Source organism: Ammospiza nelsoni, chromosome 3, assembly GCF_027579445.1.
Source record: "Ammospiza nelsoni isolate bAmmNel1 chromosome 3, bAmmNel1.pri, whole genome shotgun sequence".
Lineage (NCBI taxonomy): Eukaryota > Metazoa > Chordata > Aves > Passeriformes > Passerellidae > Ammospiza > Ammospiza nelsoni.
Genome location: NC_080635.1, coordinates 9,301,289 through 9,327,363, shown reverse-complemented (window position 1 = coordinate 9,327,363; position 26,075 = coordinate 9,301,289). Strand labels below are relative to the sequence as shown.

Here is a 26,075-nt window from a genome sequence, read left to right as displayed (position 1 = left end):
AAGGGGTAAAGTGGACAATCAGGTAAACACCAATAACTTTTAACTGCTGGGACTGCTTCATTATAGGAAGTCTCGATACTGTGACATAAAACGCAGTGGTCCTTCTCACTTCTGAGATAAACCATATAAAGTGAGTTATGTTGGTTTATATTATATCATACTGATTATTTTTCTCTCCCCTTCTTATCCAGTGATTTTCATGTTGGCCTTGAAGGTTGTCACCTGGTGGCACTCATCCAAAGTGAGGATTTTTCACACTTGACCAGGTACAATCAATGAAACAAAGCAAAATGCTCATTTCAGTCCCTAGGAGCACCCAGCCTCTGCAGTGTGCTGTGTCTCAGGCAATACTTTGGTTTCCAGGACTCAACACCAAGTGCACAGTGATGCAGAGGGGCTGGCCCCAGGCAGTGTGGGGGACAGTACATGGGTGATAACCTGTGATGGCTACAGCAGGAGACAGGAGCATCCCCATCAGGACATGTCAGCAAGGACACGACAAATTCAGCCCCGGACAAAGTTTGCTGGCTTGGAGCACTGAAGGTGGCACAGTGACATTTTTGTTGGCAGGCTGGTGTAAGGGAGACCCTGGCCTCTTCCTCTGGCAGTGTCACAGCTGCAGCCAGCAGGCTCCTGAAACACCTCCCAGGAAAGAGCCCTCACCCTGCAACGTGGGCAGCCACTACTCACTCTTGAAGCTGCACAAGAAGGAACATGTGAGGTGTGTGAGAGGCAGGGTGTCAAGCACCTCCCACAGCTTCCTGACTGCCATACCTGAGCTGGGCTGCACTACCTGACTGGACACTGTGGCGCTCATCAAAGAGCCTGGGCTCTTTTCCCAATGGCTCTTGCTACTTCCCTGGCACTGGCAAGAAGCTGGGAGCACACAGGAGCTGAGCCTGCCTTTATCACTGGAGGGAAGAGAAATGGAAGGTAAAAGCTGGAGGTGAGGGGTGAGGTGTGAGCTGTGAACATTTACAGGGAGCTATCACAGGAACACACCTCTCTTATCCCAGCACCACTGCCAGACCCACTTGCTGATCCAGTTCCCTGTGGAGTGCCCATAACCACATCCCCGGAGCAGCATTCCCCCCAGGCTAGCTATGGTCTCCTCCTCCTGGTGAACTTCATCTTCCAGGGACTAAACGGTGGCTGCTTGAGCAAGTGTCCACCCAGCTGGGAAAAGAGAACTTTCCCCTCTGCTTTTAAATCCATCTCCCCTGCAGGTCTTGATTTAGCCATCTGGACTCATCGATGAAGTCATCTGCTGACTGAAGAGTGTTTGTGAATTTAGAGGGGGATCTCCAGAGCATCTGTGTGCCCACTCCTGCCTCGCTGCCCCAGACAGCCTCACAGGCAGCAGTGCCATTCCCAAGTGCCACTTCTACACCAACTTTTCCCAGTGGGAAGAGGCTTTGTTTCCTCACTGCCACCCGCCTGCTGCTGCAAGCAGCCCTGCTCTGTCCCTGCCTCGCTTTGCACAACAGCTCAGAGCGTTGATGTGCCACGAGGAGATGCTCACCAGGGCCCATCTCATCTGGATTAAAGATGTCTTTGGGTTCAGTTTCATAAGGCAATGGAGAGCTTGCATTACCCAGAGCTTGGCTGGGGCAGATCCATGTGTGTTTTAAACCAGGCTGTCACTCAGACTGTTTCGCATTAGGAGCCTTCAGCCTTGCTCTGAGGGCTGTCGACTGGTGCTATGGAGCTCTGAAATGCAGAACTCATGTGCCAAGTTTCCACTTTTCTTCAACAGCCACTAGGTATGGTCAGACTTTGGCAAACCTGGAGGACACTTGTGCCTCTTGGCTGCCAAGCCTGCCTCCTGTAGCTGCCCTGCTTCTGCTCACTGCCACCAGGATGGCAGCAAGGGTGGCAGGAGGAGAGCCAAGGCCGAGCGATGACATCCAAAGTATAATCACCGTTTTTATCTTCTTGATTAGCCCAAGGAATGTTTGGGTTAAAAAAAAAAAAAAAGGCATCACATTTTTTAAAAGCCATGTGACAGTCCCACAGGCTGTTATGGCTTTTTGCAGTATTGAATAGCTCTGGATGATCCAAGAGCATCGGTGCCATGCCGGGTAACAAGTGCTGTCACGGGATGGGAGCTGCACCTCTGACACACTCAGGGCAGACCCATGGCAGTCCCTGCCCTGCACAGTCATCTGTGCTGATCATTCCTACTGCAGTGCTAACATGGAGCATGTTTGTGGATTTAAAAATCCTTAAATCTGAAGGTTTGGGGTTTGTGGCTTTTGGTCACATCCTTAATGATACCCCAGTGCAATCATATTAACTATATTCTTGCCTGATTCCTGCGCAGTCATTGACAGTGGTTATCACTGGACATCATCCTGACTCACTCATGGCCAAAGCTTTCAGATGCTCCAAGACCTGCAAGGGACCTCTGGGGAGCTCTGATTCTCCTCATGCCCCAAAAGTGCCACTTTTCCAGGGCACAGTGAGGGCTAAGGTTCCCACGATGTGCCTTGTCCCAGCTGGCACCACACACTGGAAGAACATCTCACCTTTACCTTGCAGGAAACCCTGCTGAGGACACTGGTCTCCAGATGAAAATGTTTCAGATTGGGGGATACTTTTTCCCCAATTTAGACGTTTTAGACCAATTCAGCCTCTCAGCTCACAGATTGTTCGTATCCTCGTTTTTACACACAACATTCCCAATTGCGCAAGAACGACAACAAAGATTCCAAAACTCCCATTTTTTGTTAGGAGGCTTTATTTATGCTTCAAATTGATTTGAGCTGTATTTGTTCTTGTTACACTGAGCTGCACCTTGAGCACCCACAAAGCAGCCCAGCTCCCTCAGACTGGGCGCTGAGATATTAACTTACAGCAAGTGATAATCCGACCCTCATTTTCACATACTCTCAAGCCCACGCTACTTTTAAGTTTGAGGGCCTCCCATCTGAGAGAGAAAGGTTTTTCCACAGTACTGACACAGGTCAGCTACCCAGAGGAAGAGTAAGGAGTGTCAAACCCTGGTGGAGTCCCACTGGGGCCACACAGACCGGCTGAGAGGGACGTGTCCCTGCAGGGCAGATCCATCCCAGCCGAGCAGGGATGGCAGTGGGGACGCAAGGTGCAGCCGTGTGTGTGTGGGGAGGGGTGCGGGAGCAGCACTGGGGTGTCCTGGCAAAGCAGGGCACGGAGAGGAGCAGCTCGGCACGGGGAGGAGGGGGGGACACGCCAGGCTGGAGCAGGAGCTGCAGAGAGGGCGAAGGAAAAGGGGGGGAGCAGGGGAAGGAGGCAGGGCGGTATAAAAGCATCCGACACGTACCTCTCCCGACACAGAGCGAGGGGGCGAGAAAGTGGGGCTGGAAGCAGCAGCAGCAGCAGCAGCAGCAGGAGCGGCAGCCGCTCGCAAACACGCACGCACGGTGGCAGGAGCGAGTGCGGCGCTACCCCTGCCAGCCCCAGGGCACTGGAGGGAACAGAGAGGAGAGATGGAGCCAGGTATCCAGCTCCCCGGGAGGGCAGCGGGCAGCTGAAGCTTTGCGCATCCCCTCCACCCAGATCTGCCCCCTATCCCATTGCCCACGGCTGAGCCAGGGGAGGAAGAGGAAGGGGCACGGGAGAGGGAAGCTGCAATCTGCCCCTCTTTTTCCCCGGGGAGGTCGCAGCTCGAGGGGAGCTGGGAGCCGGCGGGGGTCGCGGCGTGCCCCGCTCCGTTCTCCCCGCACGGCGAGGGGCCGGGACAGCGGGGGCCGGGCAGAGCAGGGCAGGGCCGGGCAGGGCAGGGAGACGCCTCGACGGCCGTCGGGAGGGGAGGGGGGAGCGGCGGGGCGGGCGAGGACACGGCGGCGGCGGGGAAAGCTGGTGCGGGGGCCACCCCCATCCCCGCGCACGGAGGGAGGCGATAGCCCCGAGCTCTCTCCTCCCCTCGGAGCGTCCCGGCTTCCCCGCCATGTGAGACTCGTCCCCGGCCCCCCCCGCCTGGCTCTCCTCCCTCCTCCCTCTCCCTCGCACACGCACTGCCGGCTCCCCCCGTGCTCGCAGCGTGTCCCCGCCGGCCGCCGAAAGCCGCTGCTCTCCGCCGGCCGCGGCTCCCCGAGGAGCTTCGGCCGCCCTCTCCCTCCTTCCGACGGCCCGCGGTGCCTCTGGCTTGCAGGGCTGCCCGCAGAGACGCCGCCGGCCTCGGGTACCTGCCGCCCTTCGCCGGGCAGCGCCGGGACTCTGGCCGCATCCCGCCCCGACGTGGCTCCGCCGTGGTGCGGCGGCCCCCGCTGCTGCTGCTGCTGCTGCTGCCGCCGCTGCCCCGCGCCCGCCGCCCGCCCCGCCGACGCCGAGAGCGCCGCGCTCCCCGCCGCCCGTCCTGCGGCTCCCGGGGCCGGGGCCGGGGCCGCTCCGGTGGCGGTCCCGGTGGCGGCGGCCGCCGCGGCTCCTCCTCCTCCTCCGCCTCCTCCGCGCCCGCCGCCGCCGCCGCGGGGCCCTAAAGCCGCCCGGCTCAAGAGGATGGTGCGGCTGGCGGCCGAGCTGCTGCTGCTGCTGGGGCTGCTCCTGCTCACCTTGCACATCACCGTGCTGCGCGGCGGCGGCGGCGAGCCGCACGCCCCCTCGGCTGCCGGCAACCACAGCCAGCGGCAGGTGAGTGCCGCCGCCTCCCCCGCACCCTCCCGCGGCCCGCGGGGCTGGCCGAGCCGGGGGAGCCGGCGCCGTGCACCTGCCCCGGCCGCATCCTCCTCCTCCTCACGCCCGGCCCGGCCCCGAGGGCTCCCCCGCCCGAGGGCTTCCCCCGGGGCTTTTTAACGGGGTGTCCCCCGCCCTCCTCGGCTTTAGGCTGTCGGGGCAGCGGTGGCAAAGGCAGAGGCGTCGGGGCGGCTCCCACGCGTGTTCCCGCAGCGCACCTGGGCAGCCTGTGGGGCAGGGAAGGGATGGAAGCAGCCGTGTCAGGCACGGTGTGTCCCACCCAGGGCATCCTCCCTTCGTGGGGCACAGGGTTCCCCGGAGTGAGGGGGAACTGATGGGTGTATGGTCTCGGGAAGTGCTGGAACTAAGTGTATGGCTTTCCTTGGAGAGCTCCAAGAGACAGGCTGACATTCAGTCCTGAAATAGGCAGCAAACTTAGGGTCTAAAGTGCTTGTGATGTGAAGGACAGTGCTTGTGACCCAGCTAGCCCATTCCAGGCTTTTAAAAGACTTCTCCCATGAATCTCCACTGTGTATTATGTCCAACAGAAGTGAAGGAATTTTTTTGTTCTGTTTCGGTATTCTTTCAGGTCGTTCTTTTTATTCATGTTGCCATTCATTTATAATGGTTGGAGACAGTGATCAAAGCTGCAGCATCACCAACATCTGCAGACAAAGCTTGTAAATCTCTGGTCAGTTGCGTGTGCCCTGGCCAGCTCTCTTCTCCATCCAAGTGGTAAAATAAAATCAGCTACCAAGTCATGGGATAAACTGACAAAAAAAGGTCATAATTATGATCACCATAAATTTATGTAAACCATCCATCATCTGGGTAAGAATCACAGCACCAGCAGAGGATAGAAGCCAAGGAGAAGTCAGGAGAGTGCAGGCTGTGCTGGTCACTCCATGCTGGTGGTCCACAAAATGAACCCCCTGGCCACGGGAGGGAACCCAGAGCTGCAGGCTCAACATCCCAGCACAGCCTGGAGCCAGGTCCCCCCTAGCTCAGAAAACCTCCTTCTGGACTTGGTGGGAGTGCTGCCGGGGAGTGCTGAGCCCTGCACTGTGGGTCAGGCCCCACCAAGCTCTCGCTGCCCTTTTATCACCGGCTTGACACTCCAGGATGGTTTTTTTTAATATCTGCAAGATTTTTGGTAATAGTGTTTTATAAATGATGCTTTCTTTTCTCATGGGCACTGGGAATGCCTTTTTAAATGATATTCCTTGGAAAAGTAAATTTGGAGAGGTTTTTTATGAGGTGTTTGCTATCATTAGAATAACCCTGAATTTGCCTTTTCTTGACAGGCTTGTAACATAATGAGAGAAACATCTGGGCAAGTGGGAACTCTGGGTGATGCCATTTCCCTGAGGAGCTCCTTTTAGAGCACTCTTGTAAGGTTAGGGTGAAACGAGGAAAATCATCTTCAGATAACTATCTTGGATTATTATCATTGCAGTTGGCTGTCTCACGAAAACCTGTAGATTGTTGGCTTCAAGAATTTTTTCTGCAGTGATGTTTTACAGATTACCTTAATAAACTCTGTGCCTTTAAGCACCGTGATAGTTTTAGCAGTTCATATTTTCATAATGTTTTGCCATTTGTAGAGTTGAAATCCTTACATACTTCCCAACTCCATTGATTCTGCAGTTATGTATTTGAGAGATAATGTACAGTGTCTGTACATTGTACAGTGTCTGTACAAAACATTACTGGGGGAAAGGATATTGATTAGAGCAATTGGTTAAACAGATGGAAATCTATCAGTTTTCTGGTTTTATAACTTCCAGGGATTCTATTGCTGGCTTTAGAAAGTTGCACTTAAGCAGGCAGATGCTCAATGAGAAGTTTGCACTAGGGTCTTCTCATTTTGGCAGATTTTGGGCTGTATCATGGCACGTGCTGAAGTAAATGCAAAATCTTAGTGCACTGCACTCACAGGCAGAGAATGAGTGTGGAAAATACTGCACAAACCCAGACTTGTTGATATGAGCACTTAGACATCTCTCAGGGCTTTTCTGTCCTGGTACATCTGTGGAGAGGAGTGATTGTGAGAAGTGAGTGAGATCGGTGTTGCATTTGGTGAAATTTCTCTTGAAGAAGTGTGGCAAATCCAGGAAAGAGTAATCTTTGCAACAAAGATGTTTATAGATGTCTTTCAACATGGCAAATTTGTATCAAAAGTCCCTGGCAATTATCAAATAGAGGATGTGGTCTATTCGGGCTTAGGCAGTCTGTTTGCACAAATGAGGTAGTCAGAATTGGGTCCTTTTTACTTAAAATGAATTCAGAAAGAATCCTTCGTAATCTTAAAATATTGTTGGAGATTTAAATAGTCTAAAACACCTGTAAGCCTTTGAAGTCTGATTCAGTAAGAGAAGGAAGAGCTTCTCTTTCTCCCATCCTTGGTCCTTCAAATGAAGGAAGGATTTTGCAGGGTAGGTTTTGATTTCCTTTGGTCTTTCAGTTGGGTTAAGCCCTGCAGTTAATTGGACTGAGAGATGAAAGAAATATACAAAAAAATACCCTTCCATCCTAAAATTAAGCAAGTTATGTTTTCCTTGCTCTTGCTGCTGTTAGAACTGGGCTGTGGCAGGGCAAATGAGCACAAAATGGGAAATCCATGCAGGAGTTGTAAAGCAGCTCACAGTCTTGAGTTATGAGAGGGAATCAGCCTTGTGTTTCTCAGTCAGATTTCATTCCCTTCCTTCCATCTCTTCCAAATGGGAAAAAAATGGATAATTGAGGAAGGGGGAGATTTTTTTTCTGCTGAGAATTCTACTAGGTCTAATTTAATTATCATCCAGAAGCTGTTCTGGAGCATATTTATGAAATAAAGAACTACAGACTTTCTCTTCTGAAGAAGAGCAAATGAAGCTATATTAAGAGATGGAAAAAAGCAGCTTGGGTATGTTTCTATCTTTTTACATAGTTCTAAAACCAAGGGAAGGCTTGAACATAAATTTTGGAAGACATTTTTAATACTTTACGATGCTCTAAAATCTGTGCTTTCATTCTGAGAGAAAATATTTCATCGTGAAGTTTATCCTCTTCACTTCTAATTTTTCCATAGCAAGCCTTGCACACCAAGAATAACAGTGTTCCCACACCAAGAAAAATGACCTTGTAAAATGCAGTAGCAGAGCCACCAACAATATATGCCATAGCACATGAAGTCAGATTCTCCACTGCAATACTTGCAGCAGTATTACATTAGCCTGAAACTCGGTGGTTGTGCCTAAAACTGGAGCCAAGTAAGAAAACATCATTTGAAAAGCAGCACAATGCTGTAAACAGATTTTTTTTTCCTTTTAATCCCCCTGCTCCTGCCCTTGTCCCCCCCTTCAATAAGCATGCAAAGCAATTGCACCCTGTTGGAAATGCTCTCTGAGCCCTACCAGAAAAAAACACATTCTGTGTGGGGGTACCAGTTGTGGGTTTCTCTGGGTCTGCATTGAAGGCACTTGAGATGGTGTTTCATGTTTGGACTCAAATTTTTATTATTTCTTATGAGTAAAGCAGTCTTATTACTTTAGGTTCAGCAACTTTTCATTAGAAGGCACAAAATGGCCAACAATCTCTTGTTCCAAGGTCTTTCAAGATTAAACTGTCCAATTAAGAGCTGACACCGAGATTATTTTCCCTTTTAACCCAATAACAGATCCCAAAGAGCTGCAATGTGGATTTTTCTGCCCAATTACAAAATGCCACCCAAACCCATGGAGAAGAAGGAAGAAGAAGCATGAAGAAGAAACCCAGGACCACACCCTGTGCCCTCCATCTTGCTTCCATCCACAACAGACTAAAAATCCCCAAACCTAAATTTCTCCCCAAGTGATACACCTACACTATGCTATATAATCCATTTCACACTTTTGTGGATTCTGGTCCATTCTGGAGTTTAGGAAACTTTCTCCATGAGTGAGGGTCAAAGTCAGTGCTGTCCTGGCAGTCAGGGCACCCCAGAGCAGACAGAGGAATATTCCCAGTGCTCTGGGTTTCCATAATTCTGCTCCTTATAAATGGTTGCACAGGAGTCACTCTCCAAGCTGTGTGAGTATCCCTTTACAGGCATGAGCTTGTAATTTTCTCCCAAGATCCCCAGTTCAGTGCCATGAGTGGTTTAGCAGTGGTCTGCTGTCTGCTACCTTTGCTGGGGTGCATTTCAGTCTCTTCAGGGCTTGTGAGTTCTTGCTGACCCTTGTACTGCATTCAGGCAATTTGTAAAACTATCTCCAGTTTTCAGCTTTCAGGCTTCTTCAGCTAAGTAGGACTCAAGCTGTTTACTTTGGGAGCGTTTTAGACTCATTTTTTTTAAGTAAATTTGAGCTCTGGAGCTTTACATTTGGTTTGCTCTGTTAGGAAATGATGTCTACATCATCTTTGAAAACCTGTCCATTCCACATTCTGCCTTCTTGTTTTCCAGACTGTCTTTAGCCTGTATAAGGTGCCAGTAAGTGGATGTATATTTAATGTGGACCCTAAATCCTTCCCTGCCTTAAGAGATGTTTATACATTACATGAACAGCTTCCAGAGCAAGTGGCTTGTGAACTGGGCAGGCTGATTCTATGTAACCCAGAATCTATTGGTGAGGGTGTTCCTCATCACAGGGGATGCTGGTTTTTGTGCTTTTTGGCAGTGACAGTGGAACCTGTTCTCAGCTTTGCTGTGTAGATTCTTAGCCAAGGCTCACCTTTGCCATGTGTTCCCACAGCCATGTACTGAGATTCAGCAATGGCTTGGGCCATGTGCAGCTCATTCTCTCCTCTCCCAAGGGAGGGAACTGTGTGTGCTCTTTAGTGGTTTGGCTCTGGGGCTGTGGCTTGTTCCAGGATCCAGGGGGAAGGAAGGGTCATCAGCTTTACGTGTGATGCTGCTGCATGCAAGGAAGCAAAGGGTAAAATGGGAAACAAAGTGAAGGAATGAGGTTGCTGCACTGAGCAGAGGACCATTTTCTGGCATCCTTTCTCCTTTCAAACCCAGCTCCCAGAAATCTCCAGAAAGCATTAATTAAACTTCTCTTCATACCTATCACTTTGACTAATTTCACAGCAAACTAAAGTATCCTTGGTGGAAAAGTGCTACTGCACCTTCAGGGTAGGATGTGGCAAGGTTTTTAGTATCTTAGACTACTGCAATAATTCAGAACAGTTATCCAAGAATATTTTAGTTCTGGCTGCAAGGATCAATGTTAGGCAAGTGTGAATGTAACTTCCTGAGTTAAATTTTACCAGGATGTTTGGATGAGGCATATTTTGCCAAACATCTCTTAAGCCCAACAGCTAACAGTTACTGTACAGCTTATCTTGGATCATCACTGATAAGTACCTGGCATTAAATCACAAGGTGCCTCTCTATTTTGTCTCTGTAACTACAGATCAGAGCAGTTTTTCCGAGTGCCTCATGCTGAAGAATCTCTTTGAGTTATTTATTTCTGTTTAAAGCAAGATTTAGGATTTTTTCCAGTTCTTTATAGTATTGGGCTATTTGTAAGAAAAAAGCAGAGTGTGTGTTCTGAATTCATCCTGGGCCATCACAGTGTTCTCCTGTTCATTCCCATGGTCCTGGAGCCAAACACAAAACACAGTGGCTACTACAGGGAGAGGTGCAGTGACATGGTGCAGCTGCATTGGTGCTTTCCACTTTGTCTCATCTTACCTGGACAGCCAGCACAAGTTCTGGAGTAGCTTTTATTTTTAACTCCTGTTGGTTGTGTAGAGAAGTTTGTTCTACACAGGAAGAACAAATTCCAGTAATCTTAAGAAAGCATTAATTAAACTTTTCTCCATACCTATCACTTGGATTAATTTCATAGCAAACCAAAGGATCCTTGGTGGAAAAGTGCTACTGCCCCTTCAGGGTAGGATGTGGCAAGGTTTTTAGTATCTTAGACTACTGCAATCATTCAGAACAGTTATCCAAGAATATTTTAGTTATGGCTGCAAGGAGCAATGTTAGGCAGGTGGGAATGTAACTTCCTGAGTTAAATTTTACCAAGATGCTTGGAAGAGGCATATTTTGCTAATTTTGGTCACGGCAGCTATAACAGTGATACAACCACTCTGCTCCTGACCCTTTGCTCTTGCCTGACTGGTACAAAACTCTCTCCTTTGCTTCTCCTGCTTTGGTTGCCAGCCCTTAGGTTCAGTCACATTTCCCTGTTCTGTCCTTTCCCAGTGCCAGCTGCCCACAGAAAGAGGAGGCTGCAGCTCTGCTGGTGGCCTCAGCAACTTCTTCATCACTGTGCTGTGTGGTGCTGCTCAGTGTGTAGTGCCCTGTGGTTTGTAACATCACTGCTAGGGCCTGCAGGTACTCAGAGGTTCCCAGTACTCAGAGGCTCAGCGCACTGAGCTGTTCCACACCTGGCTCTGCTGTGGAATTCCTTTGCTGAGGAGACATCTGCTTAACCAGTGCAGGTTCTGTTGGATGTAAATTGGGAACTGTGGCTTGAATCCAGCACTGTACTTTTGTCTCTGCTCATATCTGCAACATCTCTGTGTCAGTAATCAATGCTGAATTGTTCCAAAGTGGTGGAAAACTCCGTCAAAGAAAACAATGAAAGAATTGTTGATAAGGTGGAAACATTTGTGTTAAGCTCTCGGATGCTGTGTTATGTCAGAGTATCTCAGAACTTCACAGAAAGTGAAATCCAGAAGGCTTCATTGATAGTAGTATTGATAATGATGCAGACAGTGCAAGATTGGCCTGCCAACATAATGTGTATGTTTGAAAACTTTCTGAAATCAGTGTGACTTCTAAAACCCCAGTCATTGGTAGGTATTCTAGTGGGAAGAAAAGATCAGTTTGCAGATATCTAATGTTTTCTAAGATGCACTGGTTTGTGAACATTCATGCTTAAGAATTTTCCCTCTGTTTGGCTTTATTATGTAAAAGTGCACAGAGTGCAAGTAATGCTAGGAAATTGTTTTGCCATCCTTCTCTTATGCTTACATTCTTCTGCATTACTTTAAAATCTTGAAATACACTCCTATTTTGAATATATAGATAGACAATTGAGATGTTTCCTTACACAAGTGTAAACCTAAAATATTGAAGCCATGTAATTTTACTTGGTGCTTACATCCTGACTTAGCAGCTTTGGCAGGTTTAACTGTGAGCACTGGTTGTTTTATTCTCTTCTGGGTGTTTTGCCAGTGTTCCTTACAAACAGATGTGGTAGTACCCAGTTGTGCCTCATTTGTTCTCTTCATGGTGTTGGTTAGTGCTTATTTGGTCCTTTTTTTAATACCACTCTTACCTTGCTGTCTGCTCTAAGACTACACTACATAAAAGCCCTTTGAACTGGCTGAATAATGTTCAGTTATCAGAAAGGTGACTTTTTAAAGTAATTATTTCTCAGTGGTGTCTTTCCCCCCCCCCTTATTTTACTTTTCAAATGTCAACCCAAGCTTGTGGAGGTTGAGGTTTCAGCATTGTGGTGCAGCTTGTGAGCAATGTGCAGTGCAGTGGGTCTCCAGCCTGAATAGAGGCACTGTCAGAGATGAATAATGAAGTGTTAACTTTAAAGTGAAAAATACAAAGTGCTTCAGTAAAAGGCAGAAGGCAGCACTCAGTGATGCAGTGGTTACTGCTGCACTTTAAGACCATTGTGTATATTTTACAAGTTTTAAAGACAGTAAATGCCAGGCTAAATTCATAGTCCAAAGCACAGAGATGAATAACATTTCCAAGAAACAGCGTAGTGAGCTCACTGGTACATCAGCAAGAGCAGAATATTTCCAGTGTTGGTATTTCCATGAACTTTTGATTTGAAATACCAGAAGAAGAAAGAAAACAAAGTGAAATGTAACTTATTATTGTAATAAGGGATGGCTTGCCACAGTGGTCACTTCTGTGGCACCAGAATGCTTGGTTAGAGGAGCTGGTGTGGGCGTTACTGGTAAGCAGCTCCTTTATCCTTTTGTCCTTGTTTTTCAAGTGCTCAGAGAACTCATAGCCATGGGTCATATCTTTTTTATTCCTCTCTTCCAGCAGTCTGGCTGGACAAAAGCAGGCCTGGAGTTGTTCATCTCTAAGCCTTTAATGTAGGGAGGTGCTCCTGAAGATGAGAGGGGGAAATCAGGGAATGAAAACTTTCTCTCACACTCTTGGTGGAGTCAGTGCACATTGAAAGGCAGGAGAAGTGCAAACATCCCTTGGCTTTTATACTTCTGTGCTAGATCTGCCTTCTCAGTGTGCTTAAATTGACCTCCTCCCACTGACTTCCACAAAGCAAGGCAAGTCAATGGTTTGTGTCAGCTGCAGAGCCAAGATCCTCTTGAATATGAATCTTTCATAGCTCAGTTTTCCCACAGAGCTGATAAGCACACAGCAAATGTCATCAGGACCCATAAGGATGAGCTGGGCCCTGGAGTGTGGCTTTCTTCATGTTACATGAATTAATTTCCATCTGTTGTGTTTTTCTGCAGTGAAAAATCCAGGTGTTTGTTTGTTCCACAGTAGTTCTTCATCCTTGGGAAGATGAACATTTCCTCTTTGCCAGCATGGCTGTTGAGATCAGTTCTCATGACAGAACCAGTGAGTTCTCTGTAAGTACCTATAAAAGCCAGATAGGGCCCATCTGTTTCTGCCACTGGAGCCACTCTAAGAAAAGTGGATTTCTCCTCTTCTAAAGAGCTGTCACTGGGTCCATGTCATGCATGGGACAGGTACAACTTCCTGAATGCTCCTTTCAGGCATCTTGCCTTTGCATTCTCATTGAGTTGGGCGCTCAGGTACTGGGTTGGGCACTCAGTCAAAACACTTCCTCAAATAGAGGGATGCCCAGGAATGCTGAGCAGGTGTGACGGTGTTCACAGGGGTCTTAGGATGAGGGAAGAGATGAGGATCTGACTCTGTGTTTCAGAAGGTTTGATTTATTATTTTATGATATATATTACATTAAAACTATACTAAAGGAATAGAAGAAAGGATTTCCTCAGAAGACTAGCTAAGAATAGAATAGGAAGGAATTATAACAAAGGTTTGTGGCTCGGCTCTGTGTCTGAGCCAGCTGGGCTGTGATTGGCCATTAATTACAAACATCCAACATGGGCCAATCACAGATCCACCTGTTGCATTCCACAGCAGCAGATAATCAATGTTTGCATTTTGTTCCTGAGGCCTCCCAGCTTCTCAGGAGGAAAAATCCTAAGGAAAGGATTTTTCATAAAAGATGTCTGACAAGCAGGAGGTGAAGCCCTTGCACTGAGAGAGATGAGCTGCAGGCTGTGATGGCAGGAGTTGACAGCAGAGAAATAGTAATAGAAATAACAGGCAAGATGACTGAGTGATAATACAGCTATTTTTTAAGCTAGTGCTTCAAAAAATTATTTACACAGCTTTAGTATCTTTATTGCCTTAGAAGTAACCCAGCAGCCTCAGAAGAAACCATCATTACTCCACTGGAAGCAGCTGCTGAAGTTCATAAAGATAAAACATAAATTTGCTTCGTTTTACCTGCCATATGCATCAGTGCAGGATTTTAGAATGAGATTGGTCTCAATATAACATTAATAACCAGATATTTACTAATGTCTGTTTGCACAAGCTACCCAAAGAAACAAACATGATTAATCATTTCAAACAGAAAATGAGAACCATAGCTGTCCAACATAGATTCTGTAACACCCCACTCTGCTTGCCTCCTACATCATGTGAATTGTTTATGCCCTATTTAATTTCACTGCCAGAAATTATTTCTCTCTATTTAGCAACATGAGAGCAATAAAACTGCCTCTGCCTTTAATGTCTGCTGATTCAACTCTCATCTGAAAGTGCCTCTGGAAGTTACCTCAGTAATCAGACTGGAGTTGTTTAAGATGCAGTCTGTATATCAGCATTTTGTGCTCCTGATTTTAAGATTCTCTGGTCAGAAGCAGTCTGTAAAGGCTCACTGCACAGAGCAGGCTATAACAAAGCAGTTAATGATTCTCATGGCATGAATGCTGCCATTACAGTTTATTTGAATGATGCTGGCATTCTATCTTAAATATATCACTTTTTATTAGTTGGTTGAGGTATTTTTTTGAAACCAACTCAATATCAGGCCTGGGTATGCATCTTAGCTAAACTACAACCCATCCAGCCCATGCCTTTTGCCCTGTGGAGTGCCCGGAGTTTTTTCAAAACATGTAACCACAGTGATATTTTTATAAAGGAATGTTCACCTCATGGGATTTTTTAAAGGTGTTCTATTTTTTTTCCAAGTTACAGCTTCACTTTATTGTACATGATGTCCAATAAAAAAGATATATGTCTGTGATTGGACTTTGAAAAAGGGCCATGGTGCCTATTCCATTTAAAGGGAATGAAGTCAAGCAGTAAATTTGCTGGTCGCCCTTTTCATATTGACTGTATCTTGGCCAGCAGTTGGTCTTTGATGTTGTAACAATAGAGCAAAGGCAGAGGAGGAGGAGGATTAGGACCTCCATAATATAAAAACAAGCCTGCATTCATCATGATTTTTATGGAGCACAGTCCCTGTCTATTGGAGGTTTGCACTATAGGCTTAATGTTCTGCAGAAGAGTACAGCAACTTTAACATTTGCAGGTGGTTTACAATTCATCCATCATTACTCCTACCATCTCTTCTTAATTCAGTTTGTTTAGGCATTCAGCATTTGACTTTTTCTATCATGTTATTCCTTTCTACAAGAGAAAAGCAGATGTTTGTCAGGCAGGACAGAGCTTCTGGAGTATCATTTTCCATTTTGGGGGTTGAGAGTCACATGATTTATGAAAGGCTCACTGCAGCTGGCCAGTAGAGTATCTATTCCTCACCTTGTGCTTTAAAGTCCAGGCTTTTATTGGGAAAGAATGGGGGACTTGATATGTGTGTGTCTAACATTTGTGAATTTGTATCTCAGAGGGGATATTTCTGAGGCATGCTGCCTGTAACTTCAGGTGTATCAAAAGAATAGTGGCAGAGGTTTTAAATGAGCTGTTTAGCCTGGTAGAGTCCTGGAAAATTTTGATGTGTTGGAATGGTAGCAGCACCAGCTCTCAATCCAAACATGCAGGAGGAACAGGGTCATCCACTGCCTGAAACTGTTCAAGGTACCAAGAGTGCTGGTGGGAGCAGATAGGCCTCAAAATGTGAGCAGAGCTTGGAGACAGACAAATAATGTGGAAGGCAGCATGAAGGGAGTGTTCAGGGCTGTGATGATGGCAGCACCAATGAAGGGAGTGTTCCAGGGCTGTGATGATGGCAGCAGCAATGAAGGGAGTGTTCAGGGCTGTGATGATGGCAGCACCAATGAAGGGAGTGTTCCGGGCTGTGATGATGGCAGCAGCAATGAAGGGAGTGTTCCAGGGCTGTGATGATGGCAGCACCAATGAAGGGAGTGTTCAGGGCTGTGATGATGGCAGCAGCAATGAAGGGAGTGTTCAGGGGTGTGATAAAGCAGCAGCAATGAGCCTGCTGCAAGGGCATCCAAAGGCAGCTCTTAGGAAATGATCTGGGGCTAGAGCAGGTTAAATTGCTTTGCTGCACCAAATCCCAGTGGCTCCTGCTCAAGGCATGATCCTGAAGCCCACTGACAAGGCAAAACACCAAGAAGTTTATCTGCCAGACTGCAAAGACACCTGTCCCAAGGAAGGGAAGGGGTGAGGGGAAGATGCCGATCCGTGATGCATTTGACGGTTCAGCACTTGATTTAGTGATGAATCCTGTGCCTTCTATGGGTTCAGATTAGACCTGTGAGTCCAAATTCATGAACAAGCCACTGCTTGCCAGCTGAGCTGCAGTAGCTCCTCAGATGTCTTATTCCACCTTCATCCTGCACAAAATAGAAGGTGAATTTAAAATTTTAGTGAATCAGCACTGAGCAAACAAACCCTGCCCAGAACTCTCATCAGGGTGACAGCAGCCTGTCCTCAGACCAAGGACATGGCTTGTCAGTGGGGAATCTGATTTTTAGTGAACATCTACCATGATGGCCATTTTCTGCAGCAGATGTAGCGAGGCAGCATCAGGTGCAGAAAATGCTCACCTTCCATTTCTGTGCTCAGTTCTGTGTGTCCTACATCCAGCCCAGATATAGTGTTGTCTTGGCTGTTGCTGTTTTCCTCAGCTGCTGAGAGCAAACTACATGAGGCTCAGCCAGTATAGGATGAGTTCTGGCTAGTTAGAGGCATCACTAGTGTTTGAAAGGGTTGGCCCTTGAGAGATCAATAGCTCTGAAAAAGCTGCTGAAATCCTCCAGTGGATGTGAGTTTGATCCCTGCTCTTCTTTGATCTGGCATTCATGGCCCTTTGAATAATGTAAATCAAAGCTGCCTTTCTCACCTACCCATCCCTTTTTCTTCTTCTGTCTCCTGTGAGGACCATTTTTTCATGTTCTTAGGAATACAGCTTTGGCTGTCTGAACATCAAGATAAAACAAACTAATTATTTGCATAACATCAGAGTAAGGGCCAGATTAATACCACCTCTCTGATTTCTTTTTTTCTTCCTTTGTGCTATTCCTATAATAAAATACAAGGGGAGTGTGCAGCTGAAATCATGTGTTTGCACACATATGGACTGAGTGGGGGAAAAGAGATGCATGTGCCAATTCTCTGAAATGCACTGCTGCCATTGATAAAAGGAGCAGCAATTACATTGTTATATTGGGTTATAAACCCCATAATACTACCATGACAATTATTGCAGTTTTCTTGGGAGAGCTGGATGAGGATAAAATATATATATTTATTTCTTTAGCAGAGTTAAGTAGCTGGAAGTGAGTTCTGAGCCATAGCCTTCAGTGTCTCTGCTGGTTTTGCTTTGGGATCTCTCTTTGTATAGAGCTGTGGCTTCTCCACAAGGGTCCCATCTCTGTTCCTTGCCAGAGGAGGTGAGGGCACACAAAACTGAGCTTCTTATCTTTCCTCTTTTACCTTTGTGCTGTGTTGGGCTGCTGGGACTAATCTAAAGATGCCTTTTGCCTGCTCCCTTACACTTTATTGTCAGTGGCGTCTGGGTGGCTTCAGGCACATGCTAAGGCTATAACAACTTTAAAAAATAAAACCATTTACCCTAAAAATAGCTCAGAACTAACTAGTGATCGTGGGGTGGGAGGGAGACAGAAATGAAGATATTTTCATTTCACGTAAGTGTCAGATTCAAAAGCATCTGCCTTGCTCAGTGCATGTATGGAATTCATTTCCTGTCTGCAGTCGATTGGAATGCCCCCCGAGTCGTTAGAAATTGAAAATCAAGTCATGCTTCTTTAATCAGCTCTAGGAAATAGCCCCCATCCCTAACTGTTCTAGGAAAATTTATATATACACGCACTGAATTCATGATGCAGAAAACCTGCCCTTCTCTCCAGGGCGCATCCTTTCTCCCCTCTTAGACAGAGCAGGGTCTTCTCAGTGTCTTGCCATGGTGTGCCACCTATCCACTCACTGGCTCTTCCTCCCCATCGTGGCACTGCAGGGAGGCCTTTCTCCTGTGAATCCACATCCCCTGGTTTCTTGGTCCGTCACTCAGGCAGCCCAGGGAGGTGCAGAGAGAGAGCAGGATGTCTGTCAGGTACCTGCTGCCGATGCCCCAAATTCTGGGACTCTGGCTGGGCCCTCCCCTGACAGGGGAGACCCTCCTGGAGTGGTCTTGTGTCAGGAAAGAGACACTCACTGGATGTTTTCAGTCTTCAAGTTCTTGTTTATTGTTATCTTATCTAGAGTTTTGCACGCTGTCCATATCAGGCTCAGTGCACTGGAAAAGCACCACAAAAATGGCCAAAAATCTCTTGTTACAAGGTCTTTTAAAGCTAAATTGTCCAATTAAGAACTGACATGTAGATTAGTTTCCCTTTTTAACCCAATAACAGATCCCAAAGAGCTGCAATGTGGCCTTTTCTGCCCAATTACAAAATGCCACCCAAACCCCTGAAGAAGAAGGAAGAAGAAGCATGAAGAAGAAACCCAGGACCACACCCTGTGCCCTCCATCTTGCTTCCATCCACAACAGACTAAAAATCCCAAAATCTAAATTTCTCACCAAGTCATGATACACCTACACTACTCTCTATAATCTATTTCACACTTTTGTGGATTCTGGTCTATCTTGAAGTCTGGGAAACTTTCTCCATGAGTGAGGGTCAAAGTCAGTGCTCCCCTGGGGGTCAGGGCACCCCAGAGCAGACAGAGAAATATTCCCAGTGCCCTGGATTTCCACAGATGTCCACTGCTGATGGCTTGATAGGAAACCACAGCAAGTGTTGCCTCTGTGTGCAAATGCCATGGATGCTAATGACTTGCAGTTGCTCCTGTATCAGTCTCCAGAGTTTTCTAAGCTGTGCACTTGAAAGAGCATTTCCCTGCAGGAGCTGAGGTGCTGGTCCTGAGGCAGCTGCTCAGATTTCTGCTGCTGTTTTGCTGTAAACTCCTGGGCGCAGTAACCCCTTCCAGAGAGTGTTGTGAGGTATTGAAGGTGAACAAACCCTGCCTTTCCTCTGCCTCCACCCTCTCACTTCCACCCAAAGGAAAGCGAGCATTAGTGGGGAAGGCAGCTAAGGGAGAGGCACATAAATTATCTAGCAGCCATTTGATGGTGTGTGTGTGTGTTTTGAGCACCAAGACTAAAGCGATTTGCCTTTTTTCAGGCACAGGAGTAGCTTTGCCAGAAGCACAGGAAACATCATGTTTTTGGAATATAACACTCGTCTGCTTTCTTGCTTTCCCGTTATTAGCTTTTGCTTATGTGATGAAGTCATCATGTAACTTTCAGTCCACAGGGACTAAACACTTTCTAGTCTCTAAAAACATCTGCCAGTTAACACAGCCAGAGTCAGAGACACTTTTGAAAGCATAGGGTGTATATTCAGTGGCATAAGAGAGGGAGACATGGAGGCTGGGAATAGCTGTTTCTTGGACACTAACAGCTGAAGGCAACTTTGGAAATTGAAAAGGCTTCAAGCAAGGTTACTCTTCTAGCTAGGGAGAGATAAAAACTTCACTTATTAAAGCTGGTTCACCTAGTGAAATCCTAGCCATAGGGATTTAGTAGAATAAACGTGCAAAAGGACATAGTTTAAAACCCAGGAAAATAACTTAAGATGTATGTTTGTTCTCTTTCATTTACACTGATGTTTTGTGTGCTGACCTGCAAAGCCTGAAAAAAGGGTTGTGTACAAAAAGTATTAATATTCTGAATTTCCTTTGCAGTTTTAATTGCAGCTTAAGGCAACTTTTCCCATTCTGTTGGAACCTAATGTGTAAATTATGATGCAGATTTCAGATGATGGGTGAGATTAAACTAGTTTAATTGAATTTAGCAAAGGTATAAGTAAATTCTATTTTAAAGCTTTATTTCACTGCTGATTTGATGCAAGTCTTTAATAAGGCCTAAAAAGAATTAGAAATTTCAAAGAATTTGCATTTTGGCACCACAGGTCATTTGTGTAGAATACTTGGGCTACTCCTCAGCTGTACCTTTGCCTCTTCAGCCACTAAACCCTGATATAGTCCTGTGTGGAAAGCTCAACCAGGCAGGGATTACAGGGAAGATCTTTAGAGTCATGAAGAATAGCTTAATGTTCATCAGCAGCTTAGGCAACTGAAAATACCTGTTAACTAGAAGCAAAATTTGGCACTGAGCATCTGTCAAAACCCTACACAATTCAATTCTGTGTGCTTGGCTGTCCCCTGGATGGCTGAGCAGATATGCTGAAGAGCAAAGCACCAGTGTTGTACTACATTAGAAAATTTGCTGAAGGGCCTCTGGTTTTTTTTCCAGCAGACATTGAGCTGTAATCACCACCAAGTTCCTATTATCAAAGTGTTTATACAAACTGGCAGTTCTTCACCTCCAAGCTGAACCATGCTGTTTGTATTTTCCAGCTGAATGAAAACATGAAACACAACCAAACAACAGAGCACAAAAAATAGCTGTGATGTGAAATGTGTGTCCACAACATGTAGCAAAAAGATCTGAGTATAACATGGTTGGTTTTCTCCTTAAGCCCAGAGTTAAAAACCCTGTCTGCCAGAGCCATTCAGATGTGGACCCACTGTTTGCCAGTGGTGTGGAGGGGACAGAAAAACTCCCAAGCAGAATCTGAGTGAAGGATGGACCAAAGCTTCATAACTGCAAGTGAATAAACTGGTTCAGTAGGGGAGGAATGGTGTTAGGATGGACCAAAGTTTCATGATTACAAGTGAATAAACTGCCTCAGTAGGGGAGGAATGGTGTTAGAGCTGCTCTGGCACTCAGGAGGTTTCAGTTCACAAGGTTCAACAAGGCAACAACAGACTTTTCCTCCACTGCAGAGGGTGCTGATGTAGTGTTAGCCATGTGCCTCAAAAGAGCTCTCTGGTACCTGCTAGATGTGAAGGGGCCCTCAACCCTGCAGCCTGAGGATCTCTGCAGCCATAACACGTCCTGCTCTCACATTCAGTCATCAGGATTTTCTGTGTAGCCATGAGGGCTGCACCGACAAGTTTATAGTGTAGAAAGCCTAAAATTCAAAAGCTGTGGTTCTGTGATGAATGTGCCCAGATGCTTTGAGATGCTCCTGAGAGCTGTTTCAGCATAAGGCAGACAACCAGCTGGGGTGGGCTGGGTGTGTGCTGGGGCACCCCAAGCACCTCACTTTGCCACTGGCACCAGCATGTACAAAGACCATTCCTTCAACAGAGACTGTGGATTGATGTCTGCCCTGAGCCTCTGACTTGCAGCAGTATTTGTGACTCCATCCTGTTCTCCACAGAGACAGAATCTCTTCCAGAGCCATACAGCCCCTGAAGTTGCAGTGTCCTAGAGCAGAACACTGTGTGGTGGCTGGATTTAGTCTGTCCACAGCCACATAGTCACACAGGCAGGTGTAGTGCAAGTTAGAACTGCTTACACTGTCATTTTACCAATTTTCCTGGAGAATAATAGAGAACTCTTAAAATACAGACCATGATTAACAGAACTTTATTATTGTTGTTATTATCCTTCTATTATCAGTGTTATTATCCTTCTATTATAACTGTTATCAGTGATTCATCTTTTATTTGCATGATGTTTAAAGCAGATTCTGTATTTTGGACCTGCTTAGTGAAAACAATTGTGTACATACAAGCCAATGCCATCTGTTTTAAGTTATTTATTAGCACTGATTATTTAAAATGCTCTCTATTATTGGAACAATTAGTTTGTGCAGCTTTCTAAAGATAAGTAAGGTTTTTCCCTTTACTGCTATATGTGAGTGAGGGGCAAGCTCATTTTAAGGAAAAATTAAAAGGTCTTAGAGTGGTTGATGTAACACCCCTCTGCTCTGACTTCCCATCTGACTGCCTGGACTGTATGTGGCATTAATCATAAAAGAAATCTTTCTCTGTGTGTCTCTGATAATGTTTCTCAGCTGTTACCCTCACTGCCTGCTCCTTTAACGTGCCTGATAGGTGCTGTTTGTACTCATGATAGATGAAAAACATAAATAAACTCCAGGAATTAGATCACCCAGGTTTGTTACGCATCTTGGATCTGTGCCTGTAAGAGTCTCATGTAGTATCCTGGTGTGTTACTCAGCCTCCCAAGACTGGTTAATTTTAAAGTGATCATTTAGCTCTAACCTGAAAACCAACAACAGCCTTCAAAATGAAAACAATCTGTTTGGGCAGGTGGGAAATGAAACCACTCCTAATGGCCATAATGGTTTTCTGTGAAGGCCTCAGGCCTCATTTTGTCTCTGATAGCAATACAGCATCTGTGAAGTTTCCTAATAAATAAAAGTTCTTTGTTGCTGGTGATTGAAGATGCTGTACAGGTGCATCATGAAAGTGCAGTGACAGACCCTCAGTTTTCAATTCAAGACCTCTTGTCAAGATCATTTTACAAGATATTTCAAAGGAGTATACAAGAAATAAGAAAGCAATGTAGCTGCAGCAGGGATTTAGTAATAGATTCCCTTACTGGCTGGGAGCTATTAGAATATAAATTGTATCAGTTTTCTAATTAGCAGTGCTTGCAAATGTGCTCTTGCTTTGGCAAGTACGGAGTGAAGGAAAGTAATAAATATGAAGGGCAGAGAAAGAGCAACTGCTTCAGAGTATTTTCTATATTTACCGTCATTCCTCACTTACTCTCTGTCTTGGTTGTTTTTCCAGAACTGGAAATGGTATTAAAATAAGGAAGAGGGGAGGGAGATGGACTCCTTACTTGCCAAAATTGCAGAGAAATTCCCTTTTCCCCTAGTTTGGTATTTTTACAAGTTCCCATTTCTATTTAGCTTCTCTGTGGGGAAGAGAAACAGTACATTTCCCTGCTCTCATGTTCTGTTGTGACAGAGGGAGAAACATGATGGGAAGGCCTAGGAGGGTGTTAAAATACAACTCTGATTATTGGAGAGTTAACCTGCAATATCAGGCAGAACATTTTTCCTGTGTGCAGGGCTGTCCCTTGGAGCCTTAAACCCTGCCATAGTGCAAGTCCCACCTAGATCACTGAAAATTATCCTCACAAAATCCTGTGAATTGCTCTTCTTTTGTGGTTTATAGATGGACACAAACATTTTGATACATACTGACCTATTGCCCTCCCTTTTTCAGAGATGGATGTTGCAAGGTGTGTTATTCTGTAATGCAAAAAATGTGTCAGATCCTCTCTCAAGGGTTTATTTCATTGCTTTGTCACACAACCCATAAGAATGGGCTATATCTTCCTGCCTTCATATACTGTCCACACTTGGAACCCTCAAAAATCCTAAGCTGTTTTTGTATTAGGAATTTTTATAATTATCTGATCCCGTGGGGCCTGCAGAACTGTAGCTTACAGACAGTATGAGTAACCTCTCAAAATCATCTTAATGGAAAGTCCAAACATTGTGAATAATCCTTTTAAATGAAGAGGGTAAAAGTGTTTTATCTTAAAATATTTAGAGCAGATGCATCATTTGAGTAAGAAACCAGTGTGCCTGAATTAGAAATGTCATAACTTCAGAGAAACTGAGTCAGTAGTTCTGAATGAAGTGACATAGCTTTTAAAGGAAGGCAAACAACACTGCTTTCCCAAAAGCATCACTAATAAAATTGTGTACACCTAAAAATAAACAGTGTGAAATATAAACATGGGAAATAACGTAAAAGTAAGGAAAGAAGAATATCTCCCTTGAAATAAAAATCAAATTTCATCTATTAGCTTTGGAACACAAACCCTACTTTCTTCAGAAAGGATGCTGGCATTGCAATAAGGACAAACTTTTTCCTGCTAGATGGGTCTTGGAAGAACCTTAGCAGAGCTAATGCAGTAGCACAGGGTGAGCACAGTCTTCTTTTCACATGCAGTTCAAGCTCACTTTTGTTTTTGGCAGCCTCTTTGATCTTTTTACCAGAAATGCACATTTCTAATAATACTGCAGGTCAGCTGAGACATGACACCAAGAAGTATCTTCCTAAAAAAATGGACAATCTCTTCATTTTATTAACTGGAAACAAATGTCCGCTCACTCATCGTACCACGAGCAGATAACTGGAACGATCACACGCACTGAGCATTTCCACTTGCAGTACAACACAGAGGCCCAAGAGCTCCTGAAGTCCTTTCCCAGTGCAGAAGGGGCTGTGAGGGACAGCCCTGCCTCTGGGCAGAGCACTGTTTAACCTGGGTAATTCCTGCCAGGCATTATCCAGCCCTGCCCTTGAAGTCAAGCTCCACATCCCACCCTGGGGCTCAGCAGTCGCTGCCATCAGAAATGTGTCCCTGATGTGCCACTGGGGTCTCTGGGTCTGCCCTGGGCAAGCAGAGGGGTCCATCCTGCTCCCTAGCCTGCAGCAGCCCCTGGGATGGAGCAGTTATCTTGTCCCCCCTGTTTTCCTTTGCAATATGGAGCAGCTCCATCTTGCTGGGTCTGTAATTAAGGACAGCCCCTGCCCCAAGCAGCTTGGTAGTGGGCCCGATCAGCCTGATGTCATTACTTCACCATGACAATTTCCTAACCAACTCCATGTGATATTCCATCTGCTTGACACTATTAAAAACTTTTTATATGGCCCTTATTATTGTAGTTGCTGAGCTCCCCGCAAACATCCCAGTGAGGAGGGGAAGTGCTGTTATCCCCACCGAGGCACCAGCAGAGCGTGACCTGTCAGGATCACACACCAAGTCTGGCCAGAGACTTAAATCTGGGTCTCCAAAGGCCTTGGCCAGCTCTAGCTGCGTGGTATGTTAATGTGGAGAGAAGCAGGATGCTCCTGAAGGAGCAGGCAGATAGGGAAAGGATGGAATTGTATGTGAGAATTTTATTAGTTTTTAATAAAATCTTACTTTATTTTTAATAAAGGTAAGATTATGGGCATGATACCCCACTAAAAATAGTTGAGTACCACATTGTTCCTGTTCCTCCTAACTGAAGCAATTTAATCTCAGTACTATTACGCCCTGTTGTTAGTCAGACATAACTGAAAAGCCATTTAATCCTCATGCACCAAGCATGTTAAATTCTAACTGAAGAGTGTTAAGTTAAAGCAGCAGCATATGAGTGAGGAACCTAAAGTTGGCTAAGTGGCCGTCAGTTTAATTTCCTAGAGCTTCCTGCTGTGTGATCTGCTTTCTACTTTGTATTGAATAATGGGTGGGCCACCAAAGGCATCTGAGAGTCCTTCCTGGTCTCCAGCAAAGAGAAGAGCCTGATTTAGCCTTCAAGCAGAGCAGACTGTCAGGAGCACACACATTTTTAGCACTGCACACATACACTAAATTCAGAATTTGGTGAATTAGAATTTATCTACATCTCACAGATTAGAATTTATCTACATCTGTGCTGTAGATAAATGTATAAAATTACCCTCTTGGCACTTTCGGAGTGTAACTATTCTGGGAATGACAGTACAACAACAATATTAATTCTGATAAATTGCTTTTGCTCTTTACAAATAGCGTGCAGTGAGGAGGGTAGAGGAGAACTACCTTCATTTTTACTTGAGACAATTTCACTTAGTCCAAGATTAATTCTTCAAGCTTAGTTTAACTCAGTGAACATTTTTCTGTAATGTGCACAGGTTTTATTCTAAGATCCCTTTAAAGGTCAATTTAGAACATTCTAAGCAAATAAACACAAAAAAAAAGAAAAAGCATTGGAGCTGTTATCTATCTGAGAGCTCAGCTAAAGGTATGCTGGGGCTTAATTTGAACCAGGGGAGCTGGATAGAGGTTGCGTTTAACCAGAAACGCTGGCAAAAATATGCTTCAGTAGAGCCAGAACCACATGTGGCCATTCCACTTTAATTGTGCTTGTTTTAAAAGATAGGTCTTTAACATTTACCCTCTCCATGCTTGCTGTCTCTTTATGAACTGAAAATAAAAACTCCCCAGGCAGTCATACTAAGACCTCAAGCTAAAATTTTTTCAGCTGAGTCAAACCCAAAACCTGTGCGGAATCTACCCCATGATTTTTTTTTCTTTTTCTTTTTTTTTTTTTTGTAGCCATAAGAAGATTGGACTGCTGTGCTGTTTTTT

General features: G+C 45.6%; 1 protein-coding gene across 1 annotated transcript in view; it reads left to right on the top strand.

The window, feature by feature from the left end:
- Positions 1-1,900: 1,900 nt before the first annotated feature.
- Positions 1,901-26,075, top strand: part of ISM1 (isthmin 1) — a 44,405-nt gene continuing 20,230 nt past the window's right edge. The window contains exons 1-2 of the mRNA XM_059467206.1: positions 1,901-1,912; positions 3,316-4,608. Coding sequence (XP_059323189.1) covers positions 1,901-1,912; positions 3,316-4,608 — 1,305 coding nt within the window. The remainder of the gene's footprint in view (positions 1,913-3,315; positions 4,609-26,075) is intronic.